Source organism: Hylobates moloch, unplaced genomic scaffold (genome assembly GCF_009828535.3).
Source record: "Hylobates moloch isolate HMO894 unplaced genomic scaffold, HMol_V3 SCAFFOLD_16, whole genome shotgun sequence".
NCBI lineage: Eukaryota > Metazoa > Chordata > Mammalia > Primates > Hylobatidae > Hylobates > Hylobates moloch.
The window spans coordinates 53,752,484-53,777,355 of record NW_026652291.1 but is presented as its reverse complement, the minus strand read 5'-3'; the positions used below and the strand labels follow the sequence as shown (position 1 = coordinate 53,777,355).

Below are 24,872 nucleotides of genomic sequence, written 5' to 3'. Positions count from 1 at the left end.
TGGACAGTCAACCAAATTCTTGGGCCAGTGGAATTACTATAGGAGAAATCCAGTATGATTCTATGTGAAGAACCAATAGCACCCTTAAATTAAAGGTATGAGTGTACACACAAATCTGTTTTTAAGACTGTTTCTAAATTCACTTTAAGAAGTCTGGGGCCAGGCACAGTGGCTCACGCCTGTAATCTCAGCACTTTAGGAGGTTGAGGCAGAAGGATTGCTTGACCCCTGAGTTTGAGACCAGCTTGGGCAACGTAGAGACACCCTGTCTCTACAGAAAATTAAAAAAATTAGCTGGGCATTGTGGTGCACACCTGTGGTCCCAGGTACTACTTGGGAGGCTGATGCAGGAGGATTGCTTGAGCCCAGGAAATTGAGGCTGCAGTGAGCCACGTTCACACCATTGCATTCCAGCCTGGGTGACAGAGCAAGACTCTCTCTCAAAAAATAAAAAAATAAAAGTCGGGTATCCTCTGAAATGAATAATTATAATGCATTGACTAAAGTTTTACTGCTTAGAGTATGCCTCAATCAGATTTTAAAGCAGAACTTTTTAAACTATAGATTTCGTTTTTCCTCTCATATGTGGAAAGAAGGTACATGTTGCCCAAACTTTATTTTATATTTAATTTTCTTAACATTAGTAAACAAAACTTAACTTAGTTTTCTTCTGATCATCAAAATAATTCATATTGATTATTGAAAAATGTGGAAATTATTGAAAATTTGAAAGAAAAAATAAAAATGGCTCCATCTATTAATTAAATTGTTAGTTGAACTGCATGTAACAGAGACCTGATTTCACAATGGGTAACATAAGTTAGAAGTTACTTCTTTTTAATGTAACAATCCAGAAGTGGATGGCCCAGGACTGGTAAGGTAGCTGTGCTCCACAAGATCATGCAGGGAGCCAGGCTCCTTCTATCCTGTCGTTCTATCATTCCTGTGAGGTTTCTCTTGCTTTCATTGTCTAAGGTGGCTTGCCACAAAGGCTCTGCTATAACCGGCAGGATTGGAAGAAGTTGGAAGGGGAGGCCCTGACCCAGAAGTTACACATACCACTTTTGATGCTGTACCATTGAATTTTGTCACATGACTGCATACCTAGCAGCAAGGGAGGTTGGGGAAAGTAGCTATTATTAATATGTAGGTGCTTAGCTTAGAATTCTATTAAAACTGTGGAAGAAGATGAGAGCAGATGTTCGGGTATATCTAGCAATTTCTGCCACTTTTGTTATTCTATTGAACAGAGGAAATATATTGTTTAGATTTTGATGTATTTTGTTCCAGTCTTTATGTATCAGAAAGATATTATGTATAATTATACTAGAAAATGTGTTATATAATACAACATATATTATGTATGTATATAATATATATGTTAGTGCATATATATTAGAAATATATATTAAGACATAGAAAATATATATTAGAAAAAATATAAATATATGTAAATATGTATATTAGAAAATTGTTGAGTTCACACTATATATAATATTTTATATTTTTTACTTTAAAATTTAAATGACAAAAAATGCATTTTTTATTCTTTTTACTTTATAATAAAGTAACCTTATTTTAAGTTACTTTTTAAAGTAACAGTATTTATTAATTTTAAAGTTAAGTAAAAAGAATATAAAATGTATTTTTTTCATCATTTAAACACTTTTGTCTTTTTTTTTTTTTGAGACAGAGTCTCACTCTGTCACCCAGGCTAGAGTACAGTAGCATGATTATGGCTCATTACAGCCTCACTCTCCTGGGCTCAAGCTATCCTCCCACCTCAGCCTTCCAAGTAGCTGGGACCACAGGTGTGCATCACCATGCCTGGCTAACTTTTGACTTTTTTTTATAGAGACTGTGTCTTGCTATGTTGCCCAGGCTGGTCTCAAACTCCTGGACACAAGTGTTCCTCCCTCCTTGGCTTCCCAAAGTGCTGGGATTACAGGCATGAGCCACTGCACCTGGCCCATTTAAATTTCTTGTATTCATTGTTTTAAAATTTTATCATGTGGAATTTCTGTTTTACTTAATAGGTTGAATTATTGATATTTAGGCTATTTCTAACACCTTGATAATTCTTCTTTGTCCACATTTTGGGTTTGTTTTGGTTTAAGTCATGGAGTGGCATCACTAAAACAATGACTGAGAACATATTTGGGTCTCTTGATAAACAGGCCCAGATGACTTTCCAGAGAAGTTGTGCCAGCTTCCACTATCACCAATAACAAATGAGTGCCGGGCCCAGAACACCCTTGAACAGGCTTATTTTGCACGTCCCACCTAGTCTTTGTTACCCTAGGGTTCATTCTCTGAAAATAAATTGTTTTTAGCCCTTGGCTTTTTTTTTCTTTTTGCTGTCATTAATCATGAGATAATGGTTTTCTAATAACTTTAGCCCATTTAAAAACATATGGCCCCTATGGTAGTCTGGGAATATAACTGGTTGGGTTGAGATTGTAGCACACATGCCAGTCTCAAGTAATGTGAGGCCTCTGGAGACACTGATGTTTGTTTGGTCCTGGAACCCCTTGTGAATTTGAGTTCCACCCTCATTCATAATATTCTAGATGTGAGATACCTCTTTGTTCTCAGACACAGCAAAATAGGAATGGGAAAGTGTTCCTTGAGGCTTTAGCAATTCCCTTTGAGCTGAGCGCTCTAAAGCTTTTCAGTAATAAAGAAGCTCATCTATGCAGGATCTTTCTCCCGTGGGAACCACACTCGGCACTGGACAAAAGTAGGCCACCTCTGCCTGATAGCCACAGAGGTCATTAGTGGCTAAGGGCATAGGTGTCTTCTACTTCTAAACAGCCTATAGAAGCTGTGGGTGCCAAAGATACTCTTATAACCACCAACGTGTCCTCTCCGCCCTCCTAAAGGGCCAGATACACACAAACTGTATGCACTCAAACTCTGTCCCTAATACCTGGAGCAAGAGTGTGTTGGTCTCTGCTGCTTTGGTCCTGCCCGGAGCAAATTAGGTTAGCTCAGGAGGAAAGATTGTTCTTATTCATTCCATTGGTATACAGCCTCTCCCACCAAGCACTCTGCTTCCTCTAGGTTCCTAAGTGGCCTTTGTGTTTTCATGTTTTCTTGCACGCTAGGAGATTTCACAAAGAAAGGGACTCCAATTTCACAAATCTATTTCTTAAAAGAAAAAGAGTTAATAAAATGTTCATTTCTACGCTCTGAAATGTAAACCTTATAACTATATCGCCATTACCACCCACCACCGTTTCAGAAACTTCATTCATTCTACTCATCCAGCTCTTGTGTATCATGTTATTTTTCCTTTTAAAAAATTCATTTTTCTCTCTGCTTTCTCAACAGCCAGATCTGCCAGTGAGCCTCAGGCTTTAGGAACTGAAGAGGTAAGAATTCTGAAATATTTTCTTTTAGAATCTTGAATTTAACCAGAACTTAAAGAGGAAAAAAAATGTTAAGTGGTCTATAGATGAAAGCATGTGATGTTTTATTGAAAGAAACAGTCATGGAGTCCTTATCAATATTGACATGACTTCAGGATTTAAAGAAAAAATGGCTCTCTTTAATGATAATTAAAATTGATTTTCATCCAGAACTTTTTTCATTTTCTTCTAAAAACCTGAGTTGGAGAGCCTTTGAGGCTGCTGTCTTAACAGAATGTATCCTTACAGCACAAACTTGATTAATAGGTGGTAGACATTGAGGGCATACCCTGTGCAAGATAAAACCTCAGATGAGGCAGATTAGGTCAGAGAAAGGTAAACCCTGTTCTTAACAGATGTTTGTAAACATTGTAAGGGCTTTTCCAGCAGCAGCAGCAGCAGCAACAACAACAACAACAACAGGTCAATCTAATGCTGTTGGGGTTTCATCTTGAAGAAGCTTACTTAGCTTTTGGAACTAGCTATAGCATTTGAATCTTGTTGTAGACTTGAAAGGTAACCATAATCCTAGACAGGTGATAATGTGTTTGCCCACTCCAAGATACACAGTTTCCTATAGTCAATGACTTAGATTCCCCCCCCCTCATTTTAAAATGTAACTTCATTATGAAAAATGCCAAGCATATACCAAAGTAGAGAGAATAATATAATGAACTCCTACATCCCCATCACCCAATTTCAACAGTTGTCAACTCGTGGCTGGGATTGTTTCATTTCTACCTCTACCTACTTCTTTTCTTTCCCCATTGGATTATCGGCACTTGCTGAATTGTTGGGCTTTTAATTGTTTATTTACATAACTGTTTAGGGGATACAGCAAATGCTAAAAAAAATAAAACCTACTCATAACCTGACTTGCTTTACTGGAGCTAGTCATCCATCCATTTATGCATTCAGCAGGTATTTATTTCATGTTTACTAGGTATCAGTCCTTCCTTAGGATAAGAGGACCAATTTTCCTCAACTCATGTTTATAAGGTCTGCAAATTTGGACTTTGGATATCTCCAAATGAGGTGATCTGTCAGAGATGTACTGACAATGAAACAATGGCATTCATCATACAACTTTGTCAAATGTAAACATTCAGAATATGCCATAATTTTTGAAACCTGTTTTTGACATTTCTTCACTTTCGAATATACTGGAAACATGCAAGCATAAAACAAAACAAAGCTCCCAATCCTCTGATAGACCTTCCTGTTTTACCACAAACACTTATCCAGCCATCTGCGTCCCTTTCAAGAATATAAGCTCTGTGAGAGCCGGAATAGTATATAACTTACTAACCATTTGCCTCCAGCATCTAGCAAGGTGTCTGGCACTTGTTATATATTTAATAAAACTGTTGAATTAATGAACAAAAGAATGCATGTCAGATACTGGGAATATGAATATGAAAAATACACAGGCCTTGGCCCAGAGTTGTTCAGTCTCACAAAGGAGAAAACTGTGTAAAGAAGGAGGTGCTTGTGTCCAGCTTAGTGAAGTGGGAGCAGGGTGTGGTGGATGCTGCTGGAGGAGAGAACCAAGTTGGGGAGTATGGGAAGAAGCTTGATGGGAAAGGGGTCTTTGAGCTATCCATGAGGTGCCTTCAGTCAGAGAAGTAGGGAAGGGCATTCCAAGAATAAGAAATCAAGTGTAAGTATACACAGAGGCCCCAGAGGGCATGGCTTATTCCAGGAAGCTTTAGAAATTTAGGGTGGCCAGGGTGTGGCCAGAAAGTAGCTGACTGAGGAGATGAGGCTAGAGAAGGAGGCTGGTGAAGCCTTGGAGGGACCCCTAAGGGGCAGGCTCCAGAGTTTGAATTTTCTCTGCAGAGTGGGGAGGCAGAAAAGGGCACACAATCAGAATTTTTTTAAAAGGACAATTCTTTAGGCAGCAAAGTGGGGAGAGACTAATGGAAGGGAGACCAGTGGAGGTCTTGGGTCTGGAAATGTTGGGCTGGATTTGGGAGAACTGAGGGAATTGCTGATTAAAGGTGAGAAGTAAAGGAGAGGAAGACATCTAGAATAACTCCCAGATTTCTTTTTTGGAAGAATGAATGGGGGTGATAACTGTACTACAAAACAGGAAGGGAAGGACTGATTCAAATCTGTGGAGCGGCCAGATTCATGTGAGTATGTGCAGTAGGCTGCTCCCTACGGACAGAGCAGTGGTTCTCAGTCCTGGCCGCATGTCAGGGCCTCCAGGGGAGCATCTAGAAACCCTGATTCCAGGCCCTACCCAGATCAGCTGAATCAGAATCTCCATGGGTGGGGCCTGAACATCTATAGGTGTTCCTAAAAGCTTCGCAGGTGACTTTAACATGCAGCCAGGGTTGAGACTCTCTGGTCTAGAGCTGATTGGAAGAAAGCCCTTTGTGCACGTATGCTTTTAAGACCATGTATAGCTTTTGCTGCCTATAGTCAAGTTCTTTTGAATTTAAGTACCTAATGTCTTTCAGGTGAGGGCTGAGACATCCCATATTCTATCAAATGTTACTAATAATGACTCTTTTGTAAGTATCTGATGTTCTTTGAGTTGATTTCTGTCATGCTAATAAGTATGCTTAAATTTTTCAAATCAATCCAAGCAGAGTTTGTCAATGGGGTTTGCTGGCACGTCCGATGGGACAATTCTTCATTATCGTCTTTGGTATCCCTGTCCTTGGTTCACAAAAGGCTGTGGCATCTTCCAGTCATTGTGACATCCAGAGCACTCTAGGGAGACGTTGTGAACATTGTGAACTACCGTGTCTTCGCACGTGATTTTAAAGAGGTTATTTGGCATTTTCCACTCACCTAAAAACATTTTTCCTTCATACAAAATCAGTGGTTTCAGTTGTGCTCAGTAGTTCCTTATGTAAGTAGTCTCTGTGCTAACAAACGCAAAAAGCTAAACAAAGTAGACAGGTAAAAGGAAGTATTGTTCTGTACTATCAGGGGGATTTTGAGTATATTTGGTCTAGTGCTAAATTTAGTTTTCAAAGTATATACATGGAAGCAAATTAAACATGAGGTAATGGTCAAATATTGAGGTTAGAAGCAAAATACTACCAAGGCATTATTGAACAGCAACTGTGATAAAAGGTGTATTAGTTTTCTATGGCTGCTGTAACAAATTATTACAAACCTAGTGGCTTAGAACAACACAATTGTATTATCTTACCGTTCTGTAGGTTAGATTCTATAGGGATTTCACTGGGCTAAAAGTAAAGTATCAGCAAGACTGTGTTCCTTTCTGAAGGCTCTCTGGGTTGGATTTATTTCCTTGGCTTTTACAGCTTCTAGAGCTTCCTCCATCTTCAAAGCCAATAGCATTGCCTCTCCACGCGTCTTTCTACCATAGTCGCATCTTCTTAATTTTTAGCCAGGAAAGGTTCTCTGATTTTTTAAGTATCTGTGTGATAAGATTGAACATACCTGGATAAGCCAGGCTGATCTCCTCATCACCAGGGCCTCCATTTAATAACATCTTTGAAGTCTCTTTATCTGTAAGGTTATGTATTCACAGGTTCCTGGGATTAGGACTGAACATATTTGGGTCCTATTATTCTGCCTACTACAAAGTCAAAGAGACTAATTCTTCAGAAAGATAGAAATGCTTCAGGTAGCAGACCAACTAATGTCTAATTATATAGGATTAAAACATTAAGGTTTCCAACATTGATGAAGCCAATTCTCATCTTGACTCTACAGTTCTCATTTTGTAGGTCCAGGTACTGAAACCTTTTGGTTTTCTTGAAGTGTCTGGCATTGGATCAAGGGGACAGGTTGAAGTCCAGTGGCTCCTTTCTTGGCCAGACTTTTGGGTACTATAGGTGTGGCCCCTAGAGAGTATGCTGCTTTCGTCATTTCTCCAACTCTGCAGGGTTTGCCTACAGTGTACAGGTTACAAGGTCTTGAATAGAACCGAAGAAATGTGAGGTTTTTATTTTATGCTGTTATGTCTGGCTGTTATTTTATGTATTATTAATTAGGCTTTAAAATGTGGAAATTGGAGGAAAAAATAACATAATAATACAGAACCTCACTAGAGTGGTATTTATTATAGCCAATTTCTAGGTATGGTATAATTTCTTCCATACATTAAGTTATCCCCACAAAGTAGGAAGCCATTTCTTGCCTGGTGTATGAAATAGATCACTGGGTTATTTTTTAAAAATCATCTTTTGAGTAGAATATGGCTGGAAATTTATGGTGAAGGTTTAAAAATTTTCAGCTTTTTTTTTTTTTTTTTTTTTAGCAAGTCCTCTTAAAATCCACTTTTAGACACTTTAGCAATACAGGCCTGAAGTCCAAACCTAGAGCTAGCAGCAGGGCAACAAACTGCCCTTATTTGCCAAGGCAAGGCTTTCCTGGGACACAGGACTATCGGTGCTAAAACTAGGAGAATCTGGGGCAAATCAGGACAGTTGGTCACTCCAGATGTCTAACAAAATGACTCTAATAGAAAGTAGCTGTCACATTGATGCATTGTTAAAATATAAATTTTGAGTGAACCAAATAATGACCATATCCCATAATATTTGGTTGAAAATGGAGGTTAATCCAACTCTTTTGGAAAATCTGTAGCCATATATGCATGTTTGTTCAGACCAGCTTAAAAAGACAAAAAACCCTCTAAGATTCAGAACTGAGAAGCAGCAGCCATGTTTATAGTCACAAGCCCTAGCTGCCCTTTCAGTTCTTCTGTGTTACCAGCAGGCTCCTGCACTTTGCCTCTGATGATGGAAACTTTAATAACTTTGTTACTGAGGTGACCACAAGACCTTGCTGAATCTTTTTCAGCATGTCAGCCTGCATGGAAGTTATAAAACCCAAGTTTGCCAATGCAGCACAGAGCTCTCTTAGCTTTAATCTTGCCTTTCATAGAGCAAAATTGAAATTTTCCCCCCTAAGGGATAGCATAGACTGTTCAAGAAGAGGTAAATATTAGGAAGACTATCTTGAATGCCCAGCGGGAGGGGACTGGAGTGGATCATGTCTTGGAGTCTTATTTGGTTCTAAGAACATGGCGCTTCCTGACTCCCAGCAGTGGAGCATGAGCCACTTACCCCCATGTAAAGTTGCTACATCTGGGTAAAGACGCTTGCTGGGCCTTTCCCCGCTGCTTCTGCAGTACTCTGCCCACATCATCCATAGCAAAGCCACACTGAGAAACCAGGGAAGCTGAAGGTCCTGGGGCCTCATCCCTTACATTTCTGTGGCTTTTATTTGGATAATTTTATTCTCTAAATCATTAGGACTAAGCAAAGAGAGCTGTAATTGTACTTGAAAGAACAATAAATTAGCTTCCCTAGAATAGGCATTTGACTTTTAGGAGCTGGAAGACTTTTTTTTTTTTAATGTATTTAATCGTTTCCTGTCTTCCAAAATTTCCTACTTGGTAGATCCAAAGCATTCTATTTCAATTCTTTTTTTTTTTTCTTTCCAAAAAAGATTCCACACTATCAGTCATTGAAGTAGCATCTGGCTTTCTGACAGGGATGGGGCCTGGACAGAATTGTGAATTATTTTGATTTTTTCCTCAATCTCTTTTTGGGTTTCTTCCTTCCAGGACTTTAAATCCTTCTTCCATTTTGCTAAGACTAGCCTCATTTCAGCTTCAAATCTTTACCAATTTTTGTGAATCAACAAGTTTCAGAAGAAATGAAAACACATCAAGTTCTTATGCTGTAATTTAAACTTAGGTTCTTTTATTCTTTTTCGAAGAGAAATTAGAGAGTACATGTAAATAAGGATCAAAATAACTACTTATCTGGGTACAGGGTTTCCTTCCGGGGTGATGGAATATCTTGGAACTAGTTAGCAGTGATAGCTACACAACACTGTGAATGTACTAAATACTGTTGAATTGTACACTTTACAATGGCTAATGGTTAATTTTATATGTGAATTTTACCTCAATTCAAAACAAAATGCTGATTGAACTTCAAGAGGAAAAAAGAAAAGGACTATTTCCTCCTACCTTCAAATTCTGGAAGAAGTGTGAATCCGTTTTAATACACTCATGTTAAATTTCTACACCAAAATTGTTCTAAAATTGTTCTATTCTGTTCCATTACTGGGAACAGATATTTGGATGTAATAGTGTCTGCAAGGTAGAATTAATTAGGAAACCCTTGAAGGGTAAAAGAGGAACATCTCTAAGAGTTAAGATACTAGTCGTTTATTCTTAAGATGTGTAGTTTTTGTTACTACGTTGTAGACTGGCCTATACTTTGCAGAGCTGGTCACGGTAAAAATTTGTATTTAAGTTTAAAAATTTAACATACTGGACTTTCTTCCACCTATCATGGGACAGAATTTGCATCAGCTAGGTTGGAAAGTTTTTTAATAGCCTATAGTAGCAGACTGCAATTGGTAGTGATAAAACGGACAGTCCATTTGGGAGGCCGAGGCAGGCGGATCACGAGGTCAGGAGATCGGGACCATCCTGGCTAACACGGTGAAACCCAGTCTTTACTAAAAATACAAAAAAATTAGCTGGACATGGTGGCCCGTGCCTGTAGTCCCAGCTACTTGGGAGGCTGAGGCAGGAGAATGGCATGAACCCAGGAGGCAGAGCTTGCAGTGAGCCGAGATTGTGCCACTGCACTCCAGCCTGGGCCACAGAGCAAGACTCTATCTCAAAAAAAAAAAAAAAAAAAAAAAAAAGGACAGTCCAGATGTAATAACTTTAATGAAATGAGAGCAAGGTAACAAGTTTCATATATATAAATACTTTTTATTAACGATCGATCTCCTTAAGACATCCCCAAGCACCATTACCTGATGGGGTTTTGTTTCAAGGCATGACTACATAGGGGTTCGCAGGTAATCCTTGGCTTAATTACGAAACTTTAGGACTTTAAATTTCTTCTAGATTTAGAGACAACCATTTTAACCTTTCTGCAGAGATGTAACTAGGCAACCAGTATAGCACTTAACCAGTGCATAGCATTCAAACTTCCTAGCCATTTACATCATTTTTAAAAAATACTATTTAAATCTCTCTGTTAGCTTTGGCATATGCTGCCATGTAACCTTTAATTTCTTAGAAAATATCATGCGAACCCGCAGCTGTAAAATGGTATGGTTCCTAGAAGCCCAGCATCCTCCAATGTTAATAAGGAAGTCAGCTTATAAGAAGAGCAGTAACAGCATTGAGAGGTAGCCACATGTACTGTGTTTATAATTGAGAATTTAAAAAGGAGGTTTCATGTTTGCTGTGTGAATTTATGAGTTTAAAGTCATATCCTTGGCAGATGGTAATGAGCATTTCTTACAATATGATTCATGGAAAAATATACATTCATAGAGATGAAAACTAGATTTTATTTTAGCTGATTAGGTGGTAACTAGGGATATCTAGTTTGATCAATAAGCACAAACTTATTGAAAGCTTTTTATGTACCAGACACTATATCAGTTATATACTGTAACTGCTATATACTGTATACTATAACTAGCATACACTATATACTGTGTATTATAACTGGTATATGATCCTTTTTTGTGACAATTATGAGTTTAGTTACTTTTTTAATTATGAAAGAAATTCATGCAGGAAAACAATATATGTGAAATATTTTAAAAATTCAAGTAGTAGGGACAGGCATAAATGAAAAATAAAAGCATTTCTTTCCCACCAACTTTTATCCTCAGTCCCTAGAGGTAACCACTGTGGAGAGTTTCTTGTGTCTCTTCCAGAGATTTTTCATCTCCTGGTTAATCTGTATTAAAAAGGTGAGTATAAGTGCCATTGAACCATCTGTTCATAAGCTTTTCTTCTGAGCTAAGTTTTACATTTTGAGACACTATTATGCTTCTTTTTAAAATGTGCCTTTTAAAACTGAAAGAAAAAAAATGTCAGAACCAAAGTGATGCTAACAGAGAGGGCTGGTGGTAGTGAGAACTACAGGCTGAAGGATGTTAATGTGTAGTTTTAGCCTCTGTTAACATTTATATGCGGAACTTAAGTAATAAACCTTAATGTAGTTCTTTTATGATTTTCAAAGTCATCTGGGGTGTATTATCTGCCTTTATCCTTTAGATGACCCTGCAACGCAGGAACTGTTTATTTTACAAAGGAGGAAGCTGTGGTTCCCAGAGGTTAAGTAATGTGCTTAGGGTCACACAGCTGAAAAGTGACAGAATCGAGACAGAATCAAGTCTTTTCCAACTAGTCTTGAGCCAGACCACATGGTAACTGTGAGGAATAGAGAGGCACAGTTACACCTCTGTGGTTCCTGCAGTAAGGGCTGTGAAGTGAAGGAGACGGGTGCAGACTGAAGATCTGGGCAGTTGTTTTGATTCTGCCCCTTGGACAAGTTATTAAAGGCAGTAGAAACAAATTAAGGTGGCTGCCTCTCTCCTCCTAGTCTCCTCAGTGGCTATTCTGTTCCGATTTTGTTAGGTTGTTTAGGTAATACCACAGGAGAGGAGACTTGACCCATGCTGAGGAAGCCTCAGTATTTCATCCCCAGACCACGGTAGTTGGTTCAGAGGGTGGGCCTGCCATCAGCAGGGGCCAGTAGGTTCTTCCTCTGGAATTTTCCAACTCGAGTTGAGAGGAGAGGTCTCATCCTTTCTGGTCCCAAGGCAGTAAGAATCATGGAAAGCTGTGTTTCAGTCTGTGGACAGAATCAGGTCCAATGGACAGAATCAGGTCCAATGCACAGAGGGGAGGCAGACAGAGTTAGAGAGAGAGAGAAGGGAAAGAAGGAGAGAGCCCAGTCATAATTGGAGTCCATGAATCCAGTCCATGTGAGCCAATACATTCCCATGTTTTGCCCAAGCTAATTCAAGTTGTGACTAAAAGAGTTTTGACTTATACCTCCAGGCCTTAGTTTCCCCATCTGTAAAATGGAGGTTATAATATTCATCCTGACTATATCTGAACTATGTAAATATCAATTAAGATAATGAATAGGAATACACTGTATAAATTGTAAAATATGACACAAATGTAAGGTGGTATTATTCACCGTTATGTCACACTGAGTTAGGAAAAGTTGAAAGAGTGAAATTACCACTTAGTTGGAAAATAAGTGAGGGCTTTCTAAGAGCCATCTGATATTATACAGAATTAAATGAAAGCTGCCAGGGTCCTCCAGATTTTGAGACCTTCTTTCAAATACTCTTTTAAGTTCTAATCAATACCCATGATGAATACAAGGATAGAGCTTTTACCTTGCCGGCCTAGATTTATTCGATGGGTTTCTCTTTTCTATCCCCTGCCGTATTCTATAACACACACACACACACACACACACACCAAACAAAAAATAAACAAAATGTCATTATTAATATTTCAACATTTTAGCCTTTTTACTTAAAAGACCTTTACAGATTCATGTTAAATATTAATAACATTTTGGCTTCATTAAAGAAAAATCATCAAGGAAAAGAAATCTTAAAGCAGCTATTTTAGATATACTTCATGGGAATGATATAGTTGAGGTGATTCTGGAGATAGGAAGTTATTGTTTTGGGCTCAGATAGGATCAAGATCAATCTTTCCTTAATGGACTTATGTCTTTGCTATAAGCTCTAAGTAATCAAAGTCTACTTGGGATTATAACTTATTCATGACAGAAAAAGCATCACTTCACTTTTATAGCATTTTTCACTATATATGATAATACCTCTCAATGAGGAAAAACAGATGGTACCTCTCTGAAAGCTTAGATTTGCCATTTAGGCAGTTTTTATTGTAGCAAGCATCTCTTTCTTTATATTTGATAATTACAACCAAAAAATGGCTTAAAGCTTCAATCGAAGTGGAATACCATATGCAAAAAAGGTTGATGTCACCATGGAAATATAATTTATAACCATGAAGAAGCATGACATATCAACCCAAAAATGTTTTGCATTCCTCACATTTTAAAATCTGTGAAATGTATCTACCACATTCACTGTTCTCGTAAGTTATGTGACTATGCCTTCACCTTACACAATTGCCAGTGAGCACTGGTGTGAGGCTGAATGGATGCTGTCTGACCACTCTACTCCTCATCTAGCCATTGTTAATCTTTGCCTGGGCTTGTTATTAATCACATGAATGTCAGTGTTTTCATATAAACTGGGAACTTTGAATAAGTTCATATTCTGAATAGGGCATACTCAGCCCTCAGAAAATGCGAGCTGTATTGGAAACAATTGGCATCCTCAAACTGGTTAATTTCAAGAGCACTTAGTAAAAAGAATATTTCCAAGGATGAGGGCAGAGTATAGGAAAACTGCAAGGGAGAATGCAGTTTTCCAGGGCTCCTATATTATCCTTTGGCCTGAGGTATGAGGACAGTGGGGAGAAGACCTCCTTAGTGGAGCTGTGGCCTCCAGGAAAAGGATATAGCCAGATTATAATGATCCTGCAGGCAGAGACCCCAGGAAACAAATAGCCTGAACTGATTCTTCCACTTATTCTGATCGCCTGTTCACGCTCCTCATTGGCCAAACCCAACTGGGAGGCAAAGAGCAAGGAAGTCTGCTACTGAGTTCATGCAGTTTAGTTTCCTGGGGCATAAGCCAGGTGGAGTAGGATGGAGGATGGATTTGGAGGGGCAAATGGAAGATATACAGCACAGTTAACCTTCATCATGGAAATCTTGCATGAAGGAAATGACAGCATTTCCAAAAAGTGTAGATAACTTACAAAAACTTGTTTAAACCAGCTTTCACATTTTTATTAATTTTACTTAGTCAAGGTTATAGCCCATGTTCAAATGGACCCAGATACAATGGTAGCATTTGGACAGAGTTCAGTTGTTTGTATGGCGAAAGTTGATCTGGAGGAGCTACACACAGAGAGAAAACCACCCTATGCTTTCCCTATTCAGAGACAGGATGGCAACCTCAACTTACAGTTCAAGTTTGCTACAAAAAGTAGCTGGACACCTCAGAGCACCTTTAGATAGCCACCTTCTTGGGCCTCCCAACGTCAAAGGAAATGACTGTTATCCCAAAGAAATGTAATGCCTGGCTAGTGGGTTGAGTGGCCAATTTCTGGTGTTTTCCAGCTTACTTCGAATCTCAAGTGAATTATTTTCATTTCTTTGACCCAGGGACCAGGATTACTTGCCTTGATCTAATCTAGATTAACCACTCTGATCCACTGAAAATGAATAAATCCACTGGATCAGATAAATTGGTTGGGGAGGTATTTGTGGCAGCAGAAAATGATGGACAAAACAAATGTGGAATGCTATCCTAAAGCATAAACCTCCTCTGTGGATGGGAAACTTCCCTGACTTGGGAAGTGCTGGGAAGGGTTGGGTCTATTATAGGAGCAGTGAGAGGCAGTGTGGTGTAGAGAAAAGAGCTGGGGCTGTGGGGTTAAAACTAACTGAAGTTAGCATAATACTGACTGTGACCACTTTGGCAAATTACTGAACTTTCTCAACCTTAAGTCTCCTAGTATGAAAAATGAGAATAACTTGACTTGCTGTAAAATTAATTGAAATTATATATGCAAAATGAAGGCAGTGTTTTCCACACAGTAGTTATGCAAATACCTTTTTAGGATATATACACTTGTTGAAAACAACCATATGGAAGTATAATTGAGATTTTAAAAAAACTGCACATATTTGATGTACGTAATTTGATGAGTATGCCTATGCTCCTTTAAAAAATTATTTCTTAACAGCTTTATTTAGGTATAGTTGATATACAATAAATAACACATATTCAAAGTGTATGATTTGATGAATTTTGACTGCATACGCCCATGAAACCATCATCACAAACAAGATAATGAACATATTCATTCAAAAGTTTCCTCATGCCCCATGATCATCTCTCCCTTCTATTTCCATCTCAGTATAATTACATTGAGATACATCCATGCTGTATGCATCAACTATTTATTCTTTCTATTCTTGGGCAGTATTCTATTGTATTGGTATACCACAATATGTTTATCTGCTTATGTATTAGTAGCAATTACTCAATTATGGTTTTGTTTGTTTGTTTTTGTTGTTGTTGTTTTGAGACAAGGACTTCCTTTGTCACCCAGGCTGGAGTACAGTGGCATGATCATAGCTCACTGCAGCCTCGACCTCCTGGGCTTGAGTGATCCTCCCACCTCAGCCTCCCCAATAGCTAGGACCGCAGGTGCACACCACCATGCCTGGCTAATTTTTAAATGTTTTTGAAGTGATAGGGTCTCGTTATGTTACCTGGGCTGGTCTTGAATACCTGGGCTCAAGTAATCTTCCTACCTCAGGCTCGATTTTTTAAAATTCCATTTTCTTTCTTCTTTCCTCATTAATAGTGTAAGAGAAATTTTTAGAATTCCATGTTACCACAGCTGACATCTCCATTAACATCCTCCAGGAGTAGTGCAGTTTGCAAGAATTGGGTATAAATGCAGATATAATAGTAATTGTGTTTGTTAATCCCTGGTTTAGGTTGAGTACACAGCTGGAATCTGGTTCTTTCTGCTTCCTAGGCTTGCTTTTGTTTCTTATCATAAACAAGCAACCTGCAGGAAACAACACAAATGTGGTGTATCTATACAATGGATTACTCAGCCGTAAAAAGGAACAAGGTACTGATACATGCTACAACGTGGATGAACCCTGAAAACACTATGCTAGGTGAAAGAAACGAGACACAACAGGCTACATATTATATGATCCCAGGCACTGAAATGTCCAGAATAGACAAATCCATAGAGACAGGACGTAGATTAGTGGTTTCAGGCTGGGAGAGGGAAGAGGGGAAGGAGAAGTGACTGCTAATGGGTATGGGTTTGTGCTTTTTTTTTTTTTTTTTTTTTTTGAGACGGAGTCTCACTCTGTCGCCTAGGCTGGAGTACATTGGAGCGATCTCTGCTCACTGCAACCTCCACCTCCCGAGTTCAAGCAATTCTCCTGCCTCAGCCTCCCAAGTAGCTGGGACTACAGGTGTGTGCCACCACGCCCGGCTAATTTTTGTATTTTTAGTAGAGACGGGGTTTCACCATGTTGGCCAGGATGGTCACAAACTCCTGACCTCAAGTGATCCACCTGCCTCGGCCTCACAAAGTGAGCCACCATGCCCAGTCCTTGGATTTGCTTTTTTGGGGTGATGAAAATATTCTGATATTTGATAGTGGTGATGGGTACAGAATTCACAGTCTAATCTGTGACTATACTAAAAACACTGAATTGTATACCTTCAAAGTGAATTTTATGGTATTTCATTATATCTCAATAAAACTGTTATTTTATAAAAGCAGTCTGAAAAACTTTGGGAAAAATAAATATTCAAGAGCAGCCATTAATTTAATTTCCCTTTTTTTGTTTGCTAAAGGGAAAACTTAAAGCTTTTTAACTCATTGGTTGTACCGCACCTATATTTCCAGGTGTTGAGCACAATGTAGAACTTTCTAGCATTAGAAAATAAAAATGTGACATCTACAGATAAACTGTGTTCACAGATACAAGGTAGTTCAGTGCCGTACTGTTTTGGTTTATTGGAGATAATAAAAGCCCTGTAGCTACTTTGGCTTTTTTTTGTCTTTTCCTTTACTTTTTAAAAATAACATGCGTTCAGATTGTCTAATCACTCTTTCCTCTAGCCTTACTTAGTTAACTAGATAGAGGATATCCTGTAGGTAAAGCATCTTAGCTAAATCAGATGATTTATCAAACTCCTAACCACAGTAGATATAACTGAGTGAGTAAAATAGAAGTCCAAGTACTCAAAATAATCCTTGGAAAGGAAAAGAAGCCGGGAGATCAAAATGAGTAGTGATTCAGTTATGGGTACAACTTTGGTTTCAGGCAGCTGTGGAGGATGGGAATAAGGACAGACTTCCTCCCTTTCTGATTGTCTTCCTTCACCTGGTGAAACACTGCCTTATTTAGAATGCTTTTAGCCGCTCAACTGCTGTGAATCAGGACCAACATTGTAATATCTGGAAATAGAGCTCCACCTGGTCTATTCCCAACAAATCAGTGTTTCCTGAGTACACGAGATTTGTGGTTGAGAAAAGGCATTTTTTTCCCCTGCCCTCAAAAATCTTACTAGCCAAGGTTCAAGTTTTGGTGTCATTTAGTTTAAATCGTAGAGTGAAAGAAAGGTATTCTTAACCCAGGGTAAAAGTAAAACCAATGTAACTCTACTCAGAAATGTTACCTTTGCTTTTTTCTATAACTTGGCAAATTATTTTCCCAAGGTGACTTGGAAACATTTATGTCACAGTGTGTGTTTACCTTGGGTTTTCTGTTATATTCTCTCCAGTTCTGGCATACAACAAAAAATTCCATAAGATAACTTTCCATTTTACTCTGGCACTGGAAGAATATGGCTCTCAGCAATATTCCTTTGAGTATTACTCTAGAAATATATTTATTCAGTTATGTATTAAGAATCTACAACACAAAGTATACCTGGAAGATGGTTAAGTGGCTTCTTCAATAAGAGGATGGGCTTTGTAGGGGAATAAAAATAAATTTTTCTTCAATATTTATAGGTTCTTAGTTGGAATGGCCCCCTGTAACAAAAGACAGATTAAAAAGCAAAAAACAAACAAGTTTATTAACATGTTTATTTCATATACACATGGTACACATGGGAGATACACAAGGATTGAGTAGTTCCTAAAGAGATGGCTTTGAATTCCAGCTTATAGAGCATCTTCGGCAAAGAACAGTACATTCTTTACAGAAGTGACAAGACAAGGGAAAATAACTTTAAGTCTCTAAGTGGGTCAACTTTGGGGAAGGCAAATAAATGGCAGATAAAGGCAAGTTAGTAATCCTTGTTCATGTAGATTCCTCTCATACCATCTCCAGGCCAATAAGGGTCTTAAGTTGTCCTCGATGATTAGCCTTCGTTCTCCCCAGTAGAGAAGGAGGGGAGCGCAGGGCGGGATACCTTTTGTCTTTGATAAATCTGTGTCCTACTTTAAGGCAAATAGACGGAGGTAAAGAATTTTCTTGCATCTGCTTCTTGGTAGCCTTCAGATCAACAATTCCTTCCCATTTGGGGGTTGCATATTCTGGTCTTTCGTAGCTTCATAGGCATAAAGCTGTGAAAGCTAGACATAGACCTAAAGGCATTCTTTCTGTGTCTATATGTGCATGTATGTGTGTATGTGTAAAATATCACACATCAAAATAATGCATACATGTGCATACATATATATATTAAAGACTGTTAGTAGAACAAACCCACATACATTCCCCATCTTTTAAGTACCACCTTTAAAAATTCCTGTATGCTTCTCTCCAATTCCATCCTCCTTTTTCTTCCTTTCCAGAAAGCCATAATCTGGACATTTTATTTATCACTTCCCTGCATATATGGTTTAGTTTCACCTGTTTTAGAACTTTAAATAAATGATATCATGCTTCTTCTTTGGCTTGGATTTTTAACCAACATTATGTTTTGAGATTCATCCAGGTGGATGTACATAGGTGTAGTTTACCCATTTTTACTGCTATCTAGCAATAATTAGTGTATCATTCTTCCACTGTGTGAAGTATCACACACTTTATTCATTCTACACATGTGGGGCATTTGGGTTGTGTCCAGCTTTTTGCCCTGATGTATGATGCTGCTGTGTGCATTCTGTTCATGTCTCCTGGTTCACATCCAGGAGTTTTTCTAGGACATATACTTTGGAGTTCAGTTGCTAAGGCATAGAACATTGCAAATGTTCACCTTATTAGGTTGACCATTAGTGGTTATACCAATTTATTCTTCATTAGCAGTATAAGAGTTCCTCTTGCTCCACTTGTCAACAGTTAAGTGTTGGACAGAACAGTCATTCAGTTCTCTGAATTTTAATTTTTGCTAGTTTCATTGCAAATATATTCTGGAAGTCTATTTTTTTAAACAACAAACAGTTGTTATTTAAACAACTCATTTTTAACCATCTTAGTGAAAGAGACAAGGACATAAATTGTTTTTATTGATAAAGTGGGCCATTACCGTAGACATATGTAGATATATGTTTTCAAGCAATATCGAGCCTGAGAGTCTTTTTTCTTTCTTTCCTTTTGTTTTTTTTTTTTTTTTTTTTTTTTTTTTTTTGAGATGGAGTCTCACTCTGTCCCTCAGGGTAGAGTGCTATGGCACGATCTTGGTGCATTACAACCTTCGCCTCCTGGGTTCAAGTGATTCTCCTGCCTCTGCTGGGACTACAGGCATGTGCCACCATGACTGGCTAATTTTTGTAATTTTTATAGAGATGGTTTTGCCATGTTGGCCAGGCTGATCTCGAACTCCTCACTTTAAGTGATCCTCCAACCTCAGCCTACTCCCAAAGTGCTGGGATTACAGGCATGAGCCACCGGGCCTGGCCTTCTTTATTTTCTTTATCAGGTATTTTTAATTTACAAATGTAACACACTCTTGTTTTTACAAGTAAAAAGCTACAGGAAGAAGCTCATTTCCCCCTTTCTCCCTTGCCTCCCTCCTCCCCCATGTAACCAATGTTAATGCTTTGGGGTGTATCATTCCACATTTTTCTTCATGCTCATAAATGTGTAATAAACATATGTTGGGTTGCAATTTATGAGATTGTTATTTTATTAGGGCAAAGTAGTTGAAATCAGCAATTGCATACATATTAGGTAGTTGTCTGGAAATTTTTCAAATATAAGAGTTAATGTGGCTCACGCTTGTAATCCCAGCACTTTGGGAGGCCGAGGCGGGCGGATCACGAGGTCAGGAGATCGAGACCACAGTGAAACCCCGTCTCTACTAAAAATACAAAAAATTAGCCGGGCGTGGTGGTGGGCGCCTGTAGTCCCAGCTACTCGGAGAGGCTGAGGCAGGAGAATGGCGTGAACCCGGGAGGCGGAGCTTGCAGTGAGCCGAGATTGCGCCACTGCACTCCAGCCTGGGCGACAGAGCGAGACTCCGTCTCAAAAAAAAAAAAAAAAAAAAAAAAAAGAGTTAATGTGCAACTATCTTTTATGTGACAAATGTCACAGAATTCACCTAGCTTGTAGTTGTGGATCTAACAGATTCATGTTAATGATTACATCATCTTCACTCCACTGTTGCCTGTGAAGCGATGTTAGTTTTGTTTTCCTTGGTTGTGGCTGTGTTTCTTCTAACTAACCTGTCATACATTCGTGCTTCACTGTGGTGGAATCCCAAACAGGAGGATTGTTGAGTCAAAGCACTTAGGTCTCTTAAATTTTAAAATATATTGCTAGATTTCTTTCTTAAAAGGTTGTAGCAATTTGGATGCCCATTAGTAAATATGAGCCTGCCTGTCTTCTATCTCCTAGTCATCACTGGAAATTACCACTCTAATGGGTGAGGAATGGTATTCTATTTTAATTTGCATTCCCTTGAATTCTGGTGAAGTTGAGCATCTTTTCATATGTTTTCGTTGATCTTTTGCATTTTCTCTTCTGTGAATGTCATTTCGAATCCTTTGCCCATGTTTTTGTAAGGTTATTTGACTCTTCCCTCAATTTATACAGAACCCTTAGTTTATTAGTGATAGTAATACTTTGTCTGCTTTACATGCTGCAGTTCTTTCTTTCCCAGCCCATCATTTGTCTGTTTTGCTTATAGTATCCTTTGCCATACTTTTTCTTTTTCTTTTTTTGAAAAGTATTTATTCACATATGTCTATGTTTTCCTTTATGGTTTTTGGCTTCTTGTCTTGCTTAGGCATATTTCCTCTATCCAAGGTAATATAAATATCCTCCATATTCTTCTAATATTTTAAAAAACATTTCTCCATGTTATGTATTAAATCCATCTAGAATATATTTTGTATATGATGTGAGCTATAAATATGTTCCTCCAAACAGCCAACTCCATGATGTCATTTACTTTAAAAACCCTCTTTTATCTACTGAATTGAAGCACTACTTTAGTCATATATTGTTTCCACATATACTTGGATCAATTTGGATCAATTTCTGTACTTTTTATTATATTTCCTGGATTTATTTTCTATTCCAATGTCAATGATACCATCTTCATTATAATAGTTTGTTTCAGGTTTTAGTATCTAGAAAAGTAACTGGGTCCGATTTTATTCTTCTTTGTAAACATCTATTGCTATTGTTTGACATTTTTTCCATATAAAATTTAAACTGATTTTGTTATATTGCAAAAAGGGGAAAACAACCATTGAAGATTCCAATTGCAACTGCATTAAAATCATGTATTATTGGAAAGGACTTTTTTATATTTTGCGGTTTCCATCTGGAAAACATGCCTCTCAATTCAAATATATCATAGTTTTATTTTAAAGTGCATTTCTCAATATATAAAGATTTTGCTTCTTTTGGAGTTGGAAATTTGGTAAAATGGCTGGGTGTATGATAAATATAAAAATAAATAGCTTTTCTTTTCTTAATGCTAAAACTTGTTCTCAGACTAACATACTGAGGAGTTCCTAATTCAGATCTCCAGGGACAGATGTCATAAGCTTGACTTAAGAAATGTTAAAGCAGAGCTTTGCACCACTTGACTTAATTCCAACATTGCTACAATGGATCGTATTATTGTGGATTATTATGATGGAGGAAAACAGTACTTTGAGCTCTGTGTGGTTAGGCAGGATGTTTCTTCTTTTAGTTCTAGATCAGCCATGATGTTAAGAGTAAAATCCTAACAGAGGAAACTAATTATTTACATTTCAGTTTCTTTTAAGTATAATTTTATCTGTTGGACAGAGGCTCATTTGAAGATAAAACCTCAAGATATAAGCTTATTGGTACATAAAAGTACATAGAGGAGTCTCACTTATTGGAAGAATTTTATCATTAATTTAACAAAACCTACAGTACTTCTGTACTTATTTCTAAAAACTAGAATTTACAAGTAAAAGTACTGTTGCTTCTGGGAAATTAATGGCCCAAGTAGCAGTGTAGATAGCCTTCTTCATAGTAAACCCATTCAAATGCCAATGACATTGTCTCAAACAAAAATCTTCAATAACATAGCCTCAGTATCCAAAAAACAAAGAACTTTTAAAATAATTCAGCCAATTTTTAAAAGTTGTAATTCCAAATAACAAAACTATAAAAGAATAGGAAAAAAAAAACCAATGAACTTTAAAATTGCCTGACATAACTAAAGCCAGGAAATAAAAAGCCATTTAGTGAAAATTACAGTATTACATACAATTAAGAATATTTCCAGAACTAGTAAAAAGAAGAGTTTACATGCAGAACTACTAAATAGTTAATTAGGGAAGCATATTTATTAACTACAGAATCAAATAAAAAATTAAATAGCTTAAATAAACATGTATAAATAATGCCAGACCAAAATGATCCACTTCTAGAATGGAACACAGTGTTTTAATTTAAAAATAATAGGTGAAAGTACTTGAGCTAATAGAATAAATAAATGTTAACAAATCAACAATTTAAGGTAGACAATATTTCCAGCATTCATTAAAGACGTGGCCTACATATTAGGAAGTTAATCTGGAAATTAACATCCAGAGAAAGATGCCAAGATGTTTACTTACAACATTTTCAAACTTCAGTGAGGAAGAAATCTTAAACATCTGGAAAAAAGGCCAGATAATATTCCAAGTACTGATTTCAGATGTAGCTGAAATTAAGACCATGAACTCCCCAAGGAAATGAAGCAACATCTGCAGCTCTTTTTATGGAAAAAATTATCCAGGCAAGAGGTCATTCATTTGGAAAAGCTAGAGAAAGATTTTCACATATCCCACTGATATGGTTTGGCTATGTGTCCCCACCCAAATCTCATCTTGTAGCTCCCATAATTCCCACACGTTGTGGGAGGGACCCAGTGGGAGATGACTGAATTATGGGGCGGGTCTTTCCTGTGCTGTTCTTGTGATAGTGAATGGGTCCCACGAGATCTGATGGTTTTAAAAATGGGAATTGCCCTGCACATGCTCTCTTTGCCTGCTGCCATCCACGTAAGATGTGACTTACCCCTCCTTGTCTCCTGCCATGATTGTGAGGCTTCCCCAGCTATGTGGAACTGTAAGTCCAATTCAACCTCTTTCTCTTGTAAATTGCCCAGTCTCGGGTGTGTCTTGATCAGCAGCGTGAAAACAGACTAATATACCCACTAACCCTAAATAGTCACTGACCTTACACTTTGGATTCAGAACAGGAATTTCTTCACACTGTGGCCACCTTTTCAAGTCCTGCTGTCAAGATGGGATACTAAAAACATTAACTAGGAGGATCAACGCATAGACCATAGACCCGTTGCAGAATAAAATCGTGATCTAAAACGTAAAAGGAAGAAAGGAAGGGAACTAATATTTAGAGAACATCTACAATTATCAAGTTTTTTTAAAACACATTATTTCATTTAGTCTTCAAAAACCCTGGTGGTATTGTCCTCTTGTTTCAGATGAGAAAATAGTCTCAAAGAGGTTAAGTAACTTGCTTTGTTAAGTTGTAGAGTCAGAATTTGAATATGTGTCTTTCTGACTCCCAAGAAAAGTATAAGTTTCCAAATAACAGTCCAAAAATTGAGAATGAGATAAGATGAGGAAGAATTAAAACCAATAGCCGAAATGTTCTTTTTTACCCATAGAAAGAAGCCTAAGAGCTTTGGGTTTTATTATTGCTGTAACTAGAAATCACCATAAAATGAATTTGATAATTTTAGTGACTTGTGTGTATATGTGTTTGTGTGCAGATTTGATTTACATAGAAATAATTTTACTTGAAAGAAGGGAGTATAAGGTGCTTAATTAATAACTACGGCATTTATAAAGTGAAAATAAGGAATAGCGAAAATAAGAAAAAAAAAGATAGCCAAAATATAACAATCATTATAGCTATAAACTTTAAAATGCCACATAAAAGATATGCACTTTAAACAAAAAGTCGTACACTAGAATACAAGGCAGGATTATAATACATGAACTAAAATCATAAGGAAATAGAATAATGTGTCATTATTGAACATAACATAAAGCCAAAAAAGATGAATATATGGATTATATAATGATGACAGCCATCACAAATAATAAAGTGAGTAAAGGAGGAATAGTGTTGAAACAAAAGGAACAAGCAAATAATGCTACTATGCAGTAGAATCATATTAGAGTAGATGCCAGTCTCTTTGGGTGGCCTCCTTTTTGCCACAATCCAGGAGTGAATGTTGACTTACCATGGGGTATATTCCAAGAGCCCTCAGGGCTAAAGAAGAACTTTGGCCTTTGGAAATTTAGGAATATATGTTGTATACTGCCTGCTTTGTTAGCACTAACTAGAGTTGGACAGTCCAGGTCAATCTAGGCTGAATACGGTAGAGTCAAGTCATTCACTTACAGTTAGGAAATGTGTGAGTTTCCTTAGCTTGATCATCTAGGCGAAGAATGAGACTTTGTAATGTCAGGCAGCTGTAGAAGTGATGGCCCCCATAACTAAGGAGGCAGGTTGTCATCTTGTACAACTCCAGAGTGGCGGCATCATGGGAGTAAACCTGTGATGTAAAAAGGATAATGTTAAAATTAAGAAGTGTCACTTGGTAGGCCCCACAGATGGAACCAACTTT

At 37.7% G+C, this 24,872-nt stretch overlaps 1 protein-coding gene across 10 annotated transcripts in view; it reads left to right on the top strand.

Moving 5' to 3' along the window:
* The window catches only part of GNG2 (G protein subunit gamma 2), a 156,796-nt gene that overhangs the window by 59,333 nt on the left and 72,591 nt on the right, over positions 1 to 24,872 (top strand). For 6 of the 10 annotated variants that reach the window (XM_058429318.1, XM_058429317.1, XM_058429313.1 and 3 more), the window contains exon 2: positions 3,334 to 3,374. Coding sequence is in view for 1 of the 10 variants with exons in the window: in XM_058429312.1 (XP_058285295.1) it covers positions 3,334 to 3,374; positions 11,061 to 11,141; positions 15,399 to 15,437 (161 nt within the window). In the remaining 9 variants the exon portion in view is untranslated. Of the gene's footprint in view, positions 1 to 3,333; positions 3,375 to 5,468; positions 5,546 to 11,060; positions 11,142 to 15,398; positions 15,480 to 15,821; positions 15,952 to 24,872 lie in introns of those variants that run through there. The other 4 variants (XM_058429312.1, XM_058429319.1, XM_058429320.1 and 1 more) reach the window with 4 other exon arrangements.